The sequence below is a fragment of the Lygodium microphyllum genome, chromosome 4 (genome assembly GCF_053477565.2).
Source record: "Lygodium microphyllum isolate KBCC chromosome 4, Lygodium_microphyllum_v1.1.10, whole genome shotgun sequence".
NCBI classification, from domain to species: Eukaryota; Viridiplantae; Streptophyta; class Polypodiopsida; order Schizaeales; family Lygodiaceae; genus Lygodium; species Lygodium microphyllum.
Window position 1 is genome coordinate 26,824,028 of NC_141138.1, and position 14,316 is coordinate 26,838,343.

General features: G+C 43.1%; 1 protein-coding gene across 1 annotated transcript; it reads right to left on the bottom strand.

Annotated features, from left to right (window-relative positions):
* Window positions 1–260: 260 nt before the first annotated feature.
* On the bottom strand, window positions 261–737 carry LOC148036895 (self-incompatibility protein S1-like). The gene has a single exon (XM_087677202.1). The coding sequence runs from the start codon at window positions 712–714 to the stop codon at window positions 271–273; it is 444 nt and encodes a 147-aa protein (XP_087533328.1). The 5' UTR covers window positions 715–737; the 3' UTR covers window positions 261–270.
* Between the last annotated feature and the right edge of the window lie 13,579 nt (window positions 738–14,316).

The window sequence follows — 14,316 nt, forward strand, 5'->3', positions numbered from 1 at the left end:
ACAAAATATAAGGAGACGAAAGTGGAAGCATCAGGATGCATCGTATGCTCTAGTTTTGGGCAACGCGGGTTAGCAGTATCACGATTTGCATACAAATAAAAGAACTGATGCTTAAGCTTAAGCAATGAATTGTTAAAAACTTTTAAATTTTAAAAACGAAGTTGAAGGGCCTTGAAGTTTACAAAACGTTTAGTTATATAGCACCCGCAGATAAAATGGAGTTTAATTGATGGGAAAATCCGTTCACGATTTTGGGTTGAATGGGATACTTCAATGGAGCTGCGGCTGCGGCCAAGGGAACTGGTACTGCCAGAAGCCAGGGGCAGATTCGAACCAGTAGAAGCCCTCGCGGGAGACCAGCCAGAGGCAGTCGCCGGAGAGGCAACGGATGAAGTCACGGGAGAAGTCGTAGGCGTCGAAGTGGGCGGAGGAGCTGTTCCATTGCACGTCGCAAGCGAAGAGGGTGTTGCCCAGGATGCTCGGCGAGAAGCTCCACGCCATCTCCTGCCCGTCCGCCACCTCCTGGGAGCCCAGGTCGGTGTCGCCCGACCAGCAGTGCACCTGCATGGAGTTGTTCCCGCCTCCGCCACCCAGCCTTGCCAGCACGTGCATCGTTATCGCACCCTCTGCAAAATTATTAATCATGGAATTGGAGCACACGATCCAAACCGCAGCTGCCAGAACAATCGCCGTTACGGCCATCGTTTCCTTCATACAAGCAGCGCACTCTCTCTCTCTCTCTCTCGCTAAGCCGGCTTTACGGGCTTCGTCGTCGAGGCTTGGAGTTCTACACCTCGTATTTGTCGCTCCCCTCGTGTTCGTCGCGGTTACGTCGAGATATATATATATATATATATATAAGCTAATATTTACTGATCGCATTATTTTTCACAAAAACAACTTTTGCTGTGATGTTTAATTTTAGTATGATAATGATTTTTAAGTTATTTTTATTTATATATGGTTATAACAATATTATATGTTGAATATTCTATGGTAAGCTATATGCACATACATAAGAGAGAACAATAAGTATACATCAATTTTATACATTTAGCTTATGTAATAGCACTATTTTAACTATTGTGGAATGTTCAAACTCAAGGACGACCTAGGGAACGTGGAAGACCACCTAACCATACCAAGAATGTTGCATGGATAAGGGAGCGATTGATAAAAGATATTGGCTGCCACTTACCCATCTCATCTTCATGTAGTAGTAACACAGCTCCTAAACTGTGGTTGGAGGCATTTGCTTGAAGCTTAAATGGTTTTTGAAAATTGGAGTGTGCCAACAGAGCTGCATCACAGATTACCCTTTTAAGAGTATCAAAACTTCACTGACAAGCCGCACTCCACACATATTGGACATGCTTCTTTAAGAGTTGGTGAAGAGGGTATGTGATGGCCGACAGATCTGGGACAAACCGTAGTGAAAAGTTTGCCATCCCTAAAAAGACCTTGAAGAGTTTGGACCGATGTAGGAGGGGGATAATCCTGGACAGCCATGACCTTAGAGTGATCAATCTAGATGCCCTCATATAAAATTATGAAGCCTAAGAATTTGAGTTGTGAAATACCCCATTTGCATTTGTGAAGGTGAAGTTGAAGTTTGAATTTTCATACCCGCTTGAGGACTTCTTCTAGGATCTGCAAGTGTTCGCCCCATATGGGGGTATGTATTAGAATGTCATCCAAGTATACTAGAAGAACACCCTTGAGTATGAGATCTTGAAAAAGGGTGTAAGTAGTCCGTTGGAAAGTACTAGTAACATATTTGACAACCTGAAAGGCATGCGGGTGAACTTAAATAATCCCATAGGGGTCCTAAAAGTGGTCTTGTGTGCATCACTAAAGTTCAAGGAAATCTGCCAAAAGCTTGTGGCGAGGTTAAGGGATGTAAAATATCACAATTTTCCTAGCTAATCCAACAAATCATCGATGTGTAGTAATGGATACCCATCATGAATTTTCACTTTGTTCAAAGGGAAAAATCAATGCAGAACCAATAAGTGATGTTGTCCTTTGCAAATGAGATGAGGTTCAGAGACCCAATCACTTGAGGAGGGCTGAATGATGCCCTTGTGTAGCATGTCCTAGACAACCTCATAGATTCTTTGCTATTCTAAAGGAGATCTGCATTAGGAAGTCATGTTTATAGGAGGGGCATTGCCTATGTTGATGGAATGATAAGTTGGAAAGTTAATCCATGAGGTGGTAGAAGGGTTTCAGAATAGCTTGGAGAACCTTCATTAGGGCCAAAAATGCTTCAAAAAATGCACTTGTAAGAAAATGATTAAGCTCCTAATTAGTTGAGATTTTGAAAGAATGAAATCGTCAAATTCGGTTGCTCGTATGTGATTAATGAGAGATTATTTAATTTATTGAAGAGGTCAGTCATTAATTGCCCCTCATCTTTAATTTATGACAATGTCATCTTTTTGGCCGTTTTTGTCTTGAAACTTGAGAGAATTTGCATTTTTGAGATATGTCCACCTAAATCGTGTTTGTCTACTCTCGGTCTTCTTTTCACACACTTTCACCATTTTCTTCTTTGTGCTCACTTTCTTATCACTGTGAGATTAATTTGTCATTGATATGCTAAAATGTTTAGCAATATCTTTGCAATTAATAGAGATGTGAGCACATGCATGTATAAACTTACCATCCAACTAGATCCAATTTATTCATCTTGGAGAAGTATACATCGTCGAGTACTAACAGATGAGATGGAGACCAATAGATTGCGAACTCAAGGTAAGAAATATATAGATTTGTGGGTGGATTGAAATATTTATTCCAAGGATCCTTCCACAAGTAAACCTCCTAAATTTTTTAATATTCATAACTACATGAGATATGTTGGGGAAGGTTATAATGGGATGCTTGGCTATTGTACAAGGTTATACTCTACATCTTACACATACATGGCTCAAATGAATGAAATGAAAAAAGCATTATTAATTGCACAAACAAGCATTTTTTAGCTTACAAATAAGATTGACGTTTTGAAAAATGCTAATAAGTCATTACAAGATAAGCTAGCACACCTAAAGAAAACTCCAATATGATTCAGAGAGAGAAAGATACCATTAAAAAATATAACTAGCTTGTGTGAGAGAGTAAAGAAAAGAAGATTGAATCTTGCAAAGAAATATGTCTCTAATATATTGGGCATTAATATTCAAGAGAGTAAGGAGAGATTTAGTCTTTTAAAAGAGACCATGAATAAGAATGATATTTTAAGAATTCTTAAGTCACCTAAGAATGTGGATTTGAGAGGCCCAACTCTCAAAGAATTGGTAGAGGACTTAAAGGACACAGTAAAACCAAATGAAATTGTAGAGACATGTGATATTGTGGGTTTTAGTTGAAAAGGTTATCGTGCTATCTCTAGATTATGGTTTAAAAATCTTAAATGTAATAGAATAATTGCATTTAGGTTGCCTTGAGCCCTTGCAGTATTGGTTGCAAGGACTGCCACGAATTGCAAGATTCCACATGTTTTTGGGGAATACATTCATATTGAAGCGTCTATGCCATACGAAAAGACAAACACTACAAGATATAGACCTTATACCGACGTTTAAAGTGACGAAAATACAAACAACAAAATTTGCCCCCGTCGTCGCAAAAAGCGTCGTTATTAACGACGTCATACAAACGTCGCTATTAGCGTCGCTATTGGCGTCGCTATCAGTGTCGCATTTGCGACACCAATAGCGACGCAACCAGTAAGTTTGCGGCGCGCATAGCAATGGCAATAGCGACGCGAGCAGTAAATTTGCGATGCTAATAGCGACGATAACAGGGATTAAAAAATTTTTGTGGCAGGGCAGCTAGCACTGTGTGCTGTATGAGAGCCATACAAAATAGTTTCTGCACTACTGTATACAAAGCGCTTGCAAACAAAAAGAATGTATACTGAAATCATAAAACTGATACATGAAATAAATACATGATCGCATAAAAAGCGATTGATACAATCATGACAGGATATCACTAATACATAGAAAATGTCTACATAGATCGGGCGACTAAAAAATAAAGGTGTGTGAGCTCCAAGGATCCACGGGCGAGCTACAAATCCTCGTCCCCCGAAAGCTCGTCCCGCCGCAAAGGAGCATCAAACGGACTCTGCAGAAAAAGAAACAACACATCAATCCACCATACAATAATGCATTCAAATATCTCATGGTAACTATAAACAAGAAAGATGAGTGACTTACAGGGCCGCCGCCTCTATACAATCGGTCGATCAATGCATTGAGACCGTGCCTCTCTGCATATCGAGTCTCAAGGCCTTGTGGATTGCGATTTGTAATGGAGTGCTGCAAAGAAAACAAAATGCTAATTGTTAGAAACATGATTGTCAGTACAAAGAATATTTCAAAAAAACAAACAAGAAAAACAAAAGGAAAACTTACAAAGTCCTCCAAATATGTCATGTGGCCACCACTCCCAAGATGATGGACTACTCCGGCCTCGAGTCGTGCCCTGCCACCTCGCGCTGCTAACTCCAACGTCCTGGAGAATCTGTAGCCTCCTCTCTCAGTCGGCGCCGCCAGTCGTCTGCATCTAACTACTCGAGATTTGCAGCCCCTTGATTGCCTTGCGTGCGTCGGATCATCTATGTGACATGTATGCACGCATGCAATCCATCATCCAGCCTGTAGAGAATCTATCTACTGTGACTGGCACCAGAAACTCCTCGTGCAAGGATGCTACTATGTAGTCCTTGCTCCTCTCCGGTATGTTCTTCCAATGATCCAGGACGTTGTGCCGAAAAACTTGTTAGCACAACTCTCTCATGCGAGCCATCACCCTCCTCCCCTCATCATTCATGATGATGGCTCCTAACCTACTATCGACCAGATATCCATAACCCCTAAGAGTCTACCTAAGATGGGTCCTCTCCCATCTACGTCCACGCTCCTGGGCATATCCAGGAGACCCCTCTACATCCGATGTACCGACGGGGGTAACCTCTCTTGGAGTGGCACCCAAAGGGGTGCCACCTGCTGACGGCTGTGCAAAAGCCGATGTAACTGGAGTAGACGTCCCCACAGGTGTGACAAATCTTGGAGGTGACACAGCTCCAGCTGAACGACGAGACGGAGACACCATATCCGAGTCTCCACAGCAGCATCCCCCTGATCATAATGCACTCCCTCCCTCTGGCCCAAGTCGTGAGCATCGAGATCGTCTGCTCGAAGCAGAAGCATCCGATCACGCTGAAACAGATCTAGCAAAGCGCCCTGACGAAGAACGAGACAACTCCTGGTCTGCCATCTCTCCGAATCTCGTGAGCTGGTCTGGAGACATGCATGCGAAGATGTCCTACAACTCCTCATCGCTCATCCCTCGACTCATCCTGAAAATGTCACCTGCACAGATAAAAAATGGTATTAGAATAATCAATTTAAATTATACAAAGCACAGTAATATAAATCATTTTTAAAAAATCTCTCTTAAAATGCATATCTTATGTACCTTTATAAGAGATTGGTCAACGAATTGAGTAAGTGGATGCTCCAAGTATAAAGTATCCTATGGTCCCATGTTAATCTCCTGACACAACTCCGCATACACTGGAAGGTCGACAAACATGTCACCACAAAAGAATGAGCCTGCCTCGTTCTCAAAAAATTCTTGGACTCCTGTATTTCCATCATTGTTAGCCGATGCTGGCTCCAAGCTTTCGACGGCCTCCACCCCTTGTAATATCGACCCCTCTATTTGCATATTATCTTCATCTATGCTCGGAACATCGCTTTGATCATATACTCTCGCACTTCGGGGAGTTGAAGATATAACATACCACCATCGAGGTTGTCGGGGGTTTGGATAGAAGATTACCTACTCACAAACACATACAAAGCGAGTTCAAACCATTGTGACATAAACCATGTCGTAATACAATTAGCAAGCAAATGACTCCATGCACATGTTCACAATGGACCGGCAACACAAAGGTGTCGCGCAAATCCATCCATTTTTTTTCGGAATCTATTTCGATAAATCCCGATGGACCTCGTCGAACTGTTGCTTCAGCTCCTCCAAGTACCACTTTGAACCACTGCACATCGAAGAGTATCATGGAGAAGCTACGGTAATCCATCGTAATAATACTTTGCAAGTTTCCAAAATACTCCATCTCATCCACAACCGTGTTTGGATCCGTTGCTCGTCGTCGGCTCTCTTGCTCGAACCTTGCCATGACACCACAGTCCATTGTGGAGCGCATTTTGTCAATATGCTCCACGTGAAAATGCCGTCCGCGCGACCACGCTACACTATATATTTTGTATTGTACATTGAAACACTCAAATTAGATGTCGCGTATAAAATTTAGATACGACAGATTCTAAACCCCTCATCACCTTTGGACTACATCCCCTCGAGAATTCCCACTCCTCCATTGAGACCTCTGTCCCTTCGCTGGATGCTGCGGTCAAGGCTCCATGCAACCATCGCGTTGACATTGTTGAGATATCGAGCTCCACTCGTGATACGCCAGGGTGACCGTTGTGTATTTATGTCACCGACTTGTCAGTTGCAGATGCGGTTGGTACACCGCCCCTGAATAATAGCTACATGATAGCTATCCTTATCTACTCTAGTTCGTGGCTCAGTTAGTATGCCACCTTAGTTAGTTGAGTTTGGTTTGAGACCCATATAGAGGGTTCTTCTATTTCTTTGTACTTGAGTTCTTTTGGCTTACACAACTAAGAAGAGGAAAACTGTTCTCAGCCTCCACCCTTGTGTGTCTTCCCCCATTGTGCAAGCAAGAAAGCTTCAAGCGAGACTCCTTCCTTCTCTCCCACAATCTTGACATGGTATCAGAGCCTTGTTCGTGGTAAGGAGCTCAAGAAAGCAAGCCAAGCTCGCGGTGTTCTGGTAAGAGGAGCAGTGTTGCTTTCATTTTCTATTTTGGGAGCAGATCTCTGCAGGTAGCACAACCGGAAAGTGCAGGAGTGCATTGTCTCAGGTTGAGACGCCCTTTGCGGTGAAGCAAGAGGGCAGTATATGCTGCGGGTAAGGGCTTTAGCCCTTGGCGACCTTGTTTTTTTTATTTGAGGCCATTTCGGAGCCTGTTTTGGAGGCGGAAGTTTTCTGCACGCACTCAGAAAAAGGCCCAGTTTTATGCTGTGCAGCCACTGTTCTACAGGTCGGTGAAAAGTTACTGTAGAAATTGCATCGTATGCTTGTGCGCAGAGACATTGGGAGTTACAGAATCATCCCTGTTGCCTGTTGATGCAAAATCGTCACTAGGAAGTGACTGTGTGGTCAAATACCACTTTCGCCAGTTTTGCAGATTTTCCTTTGTGAGGGTGAAGCTCTGTTTTTTGCAGTGACAGAATTTTTTGCAGTGTTCTGTAATGGCATCTGATTCTCTTTCACAGATTGTCACTGAAAAGCTTGACAAGAACAACTTTCAGGCATGCAAGTTTAGAATGACGAATTTCCTTATGGGAAAAGGATATTGGGAATTTGTTGCAGGAAATGAAGAAGAACCAGTTCTTCCTGATGTTCCCAATCAACAGCAAATGCAGGCATTCAAAGCATGGCATGAAAGAGCCAGGAAAGTTATGTACTGGCTGTCTATCAGCATTTCAGACTCTATGATTGTGCATATTCAGGATGCAAGTACGCCAAAGGAGGCATGGGATACTCTGTCAAAGATGTATAGCACAAATACGCAAGCCAGGAAAATGCAGCTCAAGCAAGAGTTGCACAATGTGCAAAGAGAAAATATGAGCATCAATGACTACCACATGAAGGTGAAGAAGATTGCAGATGCACTTGCTTCCATTGGGTCGCCAGTGGAAGATGATGATTTAGTTTCTGTGACCTTGAATGGTCTAGGAAAGGATTATGCACAGTTTCGAACATCCATTTCAGTTCGTGAAAGATTTCCTGATTTTGAGGAGTTGATTGCTCTTCTAATTTCTGAGGAACAGAGAAATGGTGGTACATCTTCTTCAGGAGGCACTTCAAAAGAAGCTGTCTTCTACTCAAATGCTGGAAGAGGTAGAGGCAGAGGTAGAGGAGGCCGATCTGGAGGTCGTGGTAGAAATCAGAATATGCAGCAAACTCAAGAAAACCAGTCCTATGGAGGAGGACGTGGTAACTCTAGAGGCAGGGGGAGCCAAAGAGGTCGTGGTGGATGGCAAAGAGGCCAAAATGCAAACAGTAATGTTGAATGCTACTATTGTGGTAAAATGGGTCATATGGCTAAAGACTGCTATAAAAAGCAGAATGACATCATGAATGGAAAACTGCAACAAGGAAATTATGCATCCTCTAGTAGACAGGGTGATGACAGAAATGAGCATCTGTTTATGGTGCAGCACATGAATAATTCTGTGACAAGTGCAGAAGAAAGCAACGATGTATGGTATGTTGACTCAGGTGCATCAAACCATATGACAGGTCATGCAGAATGGATGGAGGATGCAAGGAAAATGGAAAAACCAGGATTTGTGGAGACTGGTGATGATACTGCACATCCTATTGTGCAGATTGGAAAAATTCATTTGTCTATGCAGGATGGGAAAAAGAAATACTTGTCCGATGTATTTCATGTCCCGAATATCACCAAGAATCTGGTTTCTGTTGGTCAAATGGTTGAGCAGGGCTTGCAAGTCAGATTTAATCCTCATGGATGCTTTGTTGAGGATATGAAAAATAAAGGTCGCATGATAGCAAAAGGAAATAAGAAGGGCAGAATGTTTACATTGGATGCAGACATGTCTGAATTGAGTGCAGCAATGTTTGCACATGGGACCGGTGTAGTTGCAGATATTGATATCTGGCATAAACGCATTGGTCATGTTAATGTACAGTGACTTAAATCAATGCAGGCCCAAAATATTGTTGCAGGTTTGCCGAAATTCAAGGTTGCAGAAATGCATAAGGTATGTGAAGCCTGTCAATTTGGAAAACAGGCAAGGAAACCATTTCCTAGACATGTTCAAGAGAGTGAGAAGCCATTGGAATTAATCCACTCTGATGTGTGGACAACTAAAGTTGCATCTCTTGGAGGCTATCATTATTTTGTCAGTTTTATTAATGACTATAGCAGAAAAGTTTGGGTGTATTTTATGAAAAAGAAAAGTGAAGTTTTTGGGTATTTCAAAACTCTTAAAGCGATGGTTGAAAAAGAAACAGGCCTGCAGATAAAATGCCTAAGGTCAGATGGAGGGGGAGAGTACCTCTCAAATGAGTTTGCAAGGTTCCTGCAGGAGCATGGCATAAAGCAGCAATATTCATGCAGTCATACCCCACAACAAAATGGAATTGCAGAAAGAAAAAATAGGCATATTGGAGAGGTATCTCGTGCCATGTTAAATGAAAAAGACTTGCCAGATTTTTATTGGGCTGAAGCAGTTGCTACAGCAGTCTACATAATGAACAGGACTCCCACTGCAGCAATACATGGAATGACTCCAGAGGAGAGGTATACTGGTAGGAAACCAGATATTTCTCATTTGAAAATTTTTGGTTGCATTGCCTATGTACATGTGCCAGATGAGCTGAGATCCAAGTTGGATCCAAAAGCTGAGAAGTGCATCTTTATTGGTTACTCTCTGCAGCAAAAAGGGTATAGATGCTATAACCCTTCTACTCGTAAGTTTACAGTGAGCAGAGATGTTGTTTTTTATGAGATGAGTAGCTGGTATAAACCAGTAAATGTGATTGATGATGTAGATGCACAAAATGGTAATGCTGCACAAAATTCACAGCAGCAGTCACAAAATATTAGTGGACCTGGAGCATCCTCTAGTAGTGGTTCACATTCTTCGCCATGGACAGGCAGATTGAGATCAGGAGAATCTTCTCAAAGTAATGCAGATAGTGGTATGCAGGTATCACGAAAAGGAAAAGAGAAGGTTGATCAGCCCATGTTTGATGTGAATGCAGGTCACTCTTATGTGGATGGTGAATCCAGTGGCTCAGAACAGAGCATTGATGATGAGTTGGGTATTCCTTCTATTGTTACACCTAGAGTAAGGAAGACCAGGGATGTTTTGAGAGCACCTGGGAGTGAACCTACTTTGCGCAGGTCTATGAGAGCTAGGTATCCTGTGGATAGGCTGAAATATGATGGATTTACAGCCATTCACTATGCATATATGGTTAAAGTAATACAGGAACCAGAACCCACTTCTTTTAAGGAAGCCATGGGAAAAGAAAAATGGGAGAAAGCCATGGATGAAGAAATGGATGCCTTGGAAGCTAATGCTACATGGGAATTGGTACCTTTGCCTAAAGGTAAAAATGCAATTGGCTGTAAGTGGGTTTATAAGGTGAAGTACAATGCAGATGGTTCTATGAACAGATACAAGGCAAGATTAGTAGTCAAGGGGTATGCACAGACATATGGTATTGACTATGAAGAAACATTCAGTCCGGTTGCAAGGATGGCAACCGTAAGAGCGGTCATTGCTATGGCTACATCAAAGGGATGGTCTTTACATCAGATGGATGTAAAGAATGCCTTCTTGCATGGTGATTTGCAAGAAGAGGTATATATGGAGCAGCCGCCAGGTTATGTGCATGCTGTTCATCCTGAGTTTGTTTGCAGGTTGAAGAAAGCCTTGTATGGCTTAAAGCAAGCACCTAGAGCATGGTCTGACAAGATAGGACAGTATCTTGTCACTATTGGCTTTCAGATTTCCAAGGCAGATTTCTCACTTTATGTGAGGAAAACAGAGAAAGGTATTATGCTACTTGTCATTTATGTTGATGATTTGATTATGACAGGTGACAGTGATGAAGATATCCTTCATGTGAAAATGCTATTGAAGCAGAAGTTTGAGATGAAGGATTTGGGAGAGCTGCGCTATTTCTTGGGCATTGAGGTGATTAGATCACCAAGTGGAATACAGCTCTTGCAGAGGCAGTATGGATTGGACATGCTGTCCAAATATGGGATGACAGGCTGTAAGCCTATTTCAGTTCCTTTGGAGCAGAATGTGAAGCTGAGCACAGATGCAGGTGAGCTTCTGGAAGACCCTACTATGTACAGACGCATAGTAGGAAGCTTGATTTATATGACTATTACCAGGCCAGATTTGAGCTATGCTGTTGGATTGGTAAGTCAGTTTATGCAGGCTCCAAGGAAACCACATTTGGATGCGGCTAGACGCATACTCAGGTATGTGAAGTCCACATTGCAGTATGGACTATTTTATGAGACTGGGGTTCAGATACAGTTGCATGGATACACTGATGCTGATTGGGCTAGTAGTATTTCTGATAGACGATCTACCAATGGATATGTGTTCTCTTTTGGGAGTGCTGCAGTCACTTGGAGCAGCAAGAAACAGCCTACAGTTGCCTTGTCGAGCACAGAGGCTGAGTACAGGGGTGCAGCAATGGCTGCATGTGAGGTAGCTTGGTTGCATAAGCTACTTTATGATATGCATCAGTCTACAGATGGGCCAGTTGTCATTTATTGTGACAACATGAGTAGTATACACTTGGCAAATAACCCAGTCTATCATGCTAGAACAAAGCACATTGAGGTGCATTATCACTATGTGCGAGAGAGGGTTTTACTAGGTCTTATTGATCTAGTTTATGTCAGCACAGAGGATCAGGTAGCTGACATATTCACAAAGGCATTGGGCGCAGAGAAGCTGCGCAAGTTCAGAGACCTGCTTGGTGTGCAGGAATTGGGATTGAGCTCGAGGGGGAGTGTTGAGATATCGAGCTCCACTCGTGATACGCCAGGGTGACCGTTGTGTATTTATGTCACCGACTTATCAGTTGCAGATGCGGTTGGTACACCGCCCCTGAATAATAGCTACATGATAGCTATCCTTATCTACTCTAGTTCGTGGCTCAGTTAGTATGCCATCTTAGTTAGTTGAGTTTGGTTTGAGACCCATATAGAGGGTTCTTCTATTTCTTTGTACTTGAGTTCTTTTGGCTTACACAACTAAGAAGAGGAAAACTGTTCTCAGCCTCCACCCTTGTGTGTCTTCCCCCATTGTGCAAGCAAGAAAGCTTCAAGCGAGACTCCTTCCTTCTCTCCCACAATCTTGACAGACATAAACCGTGGCATCTCCTCCATGCCTTCGAGATATCAAATCGGTCGATGACGCATACTACGTCGGAATTCAGCTCGCGCTTCGTCTCGATCTTGCCTTGCAATCTGGTACTTGGCAAGCCACATCTCCATGGAGGCATGGTGCAACATACAAAAGCGATTCACCTTCTCTTCCATTGAGGCATCCATTCTTTTTTCTACCCCATTTCCAACCACCACATCTCTAGTCAGTTTATCATCGTCCTTCAGCATCCATAGCATTTCATTGTCTGGTTCCACCGTTGGTAGCCATTGTGAAATATGCACTAACGCCTCTGACACCGACCAACCTTTGGCCATGCTACATTCTAGCCGAGCTCGTTGTCACACAAAGCCTTTTAGGGTTTTCATGAAGAGCTCCAAGAAGAACATCCATCGCGTATGGACAAGTCTAGCAATCTCCACTTCGTCCACAAGATGCACAAGAAGGTGGATTTGTATCGTGAGCATGCTAGTGGGCAAGTATTTCTCAAAGAGACAGACCGTCTCCACTGCTCCCCGCCTCGCGAATTCAATAGAGGACGTCTTAATCTCTTTCTGTGAGATCCATTGCACCAAAGTCAACAACTTGTAAATGGCCCCGCGAATTTCTGGAGTAAGGCATCCTGCGATCGCGATCGGTAGGACAAACTGCCACAAATGAGAAAGCATTATGAATAATGGCCACTTTCCAAATTGCAAAATGCCCACACTAATTACAATCCATTCGTAGCACAAACCTGACATATCTTATGCCAATCATGGGATTTTAGCCTCGACAATTGGTCGTCTTTAGAAAGTGCAGACCTAAGAGAACGCATCATACCTGTCGGAGTGCGAATAAACTTGATTACTTACTTCACAATGCGCTCTTCTTTAGTGGACAAAACCCAAGGAGCACGAGGAAGCTGCACGGGACCATCAGCACTCGACTGCGGCCAAAGCGCCTCCATCTTACCTACCTCCTTCAAATCCATTCGTGCCCCTATAGTGTCTCTCTTTCCTGTGATGTGGTCCCATAGCAAGCTGCCCACATTCTTGAAAATATGCATGGGATCCAACAAGTGGTTGACCTGTAAGTGGGTCCAATATGGCAACTCGTAGAAAACTGAGAACCGTCGCATTCCATTTGGATGTGATTTCGCGTGGACCATTTTCAACTCGTACCAGCTTGCGGCATTCATACGTATTGGAGGTCGTCAAAGGAAACCTTCCATGAGTTCATGATCCTCCGGCAAGAAAGCATCGTGTCCTTGATATACCATCTTCTTCATGGTTCGTGACCTTCGGGAGTCTAACTATGGCCCACACAATGGACATGCATGATAACCTGAGGTAACTAGACATGTTCCGACACCACAACCTAGTGAATACTTGATTGAATGAGATAAAATATAGATATTACCAGTGAGAATGGAGGCCTACTCACCTGAGCACTCTCCCAATCCCGGAAAGTCATGCATCGTCCACATGAGAATGGCTCGAATATTGGCTGACCGCCGACCATCGCGTCTGCTCATATCTTGCACAGTGACCCCCTCCTCCCACAAAATCTAAAGCTCATCGACTAATGGACAAAGATACACGTCCATATTTTTTACTTTGTAGCGGCCTGGGACGAGCAAGCTAAGGATGAGATGTCCTTTCTTCGTAGAAAGCCATGGAGGGATGTTGTAGTTGACAAGGACTATAGGCCACACACTGTAAGAAGTTGAGCGCAGACCGAATGGGTTCACACCATCCATTGCGAGACCGAGCCGAAGATTCCTTGGCTCTCGCGCAAAGCCTGGGAACGTAGAGTCAATGTGGCTCCATGCGCGTGAATCCGCTGATATTCGTTGAACTCCATCCGTGGACCTATTCTGCACATGCCACGTTGTCAAGCTCGCCATGCCGGACGTACGAAACATGTGGTTTATGCAAGGCATGAGCGAAAAGTGTCTGAGAACTTTTTGAGGGATGGTTTGCCCTTGCAGGTCCTGTTGATACATGTGAGCACCACACTTTGGACATGTCTCCATAGTCTCGTATTCTTCTCGAAACAGTATGCAATTGTTGATACATGCATGGATGTTATTGTAGTCCATGCCAAGCTTCCGTAAAACATGTCATGCATCATCACGAGACTCAGGCATGGTATTTGTAGGTGGTAATATATTATATTTCAATAACTTGAAAAAAATCATAAAACACCTTGAAAAAGCACAAATGTTTGTAATAAGTGTCAAAAAAAAAAA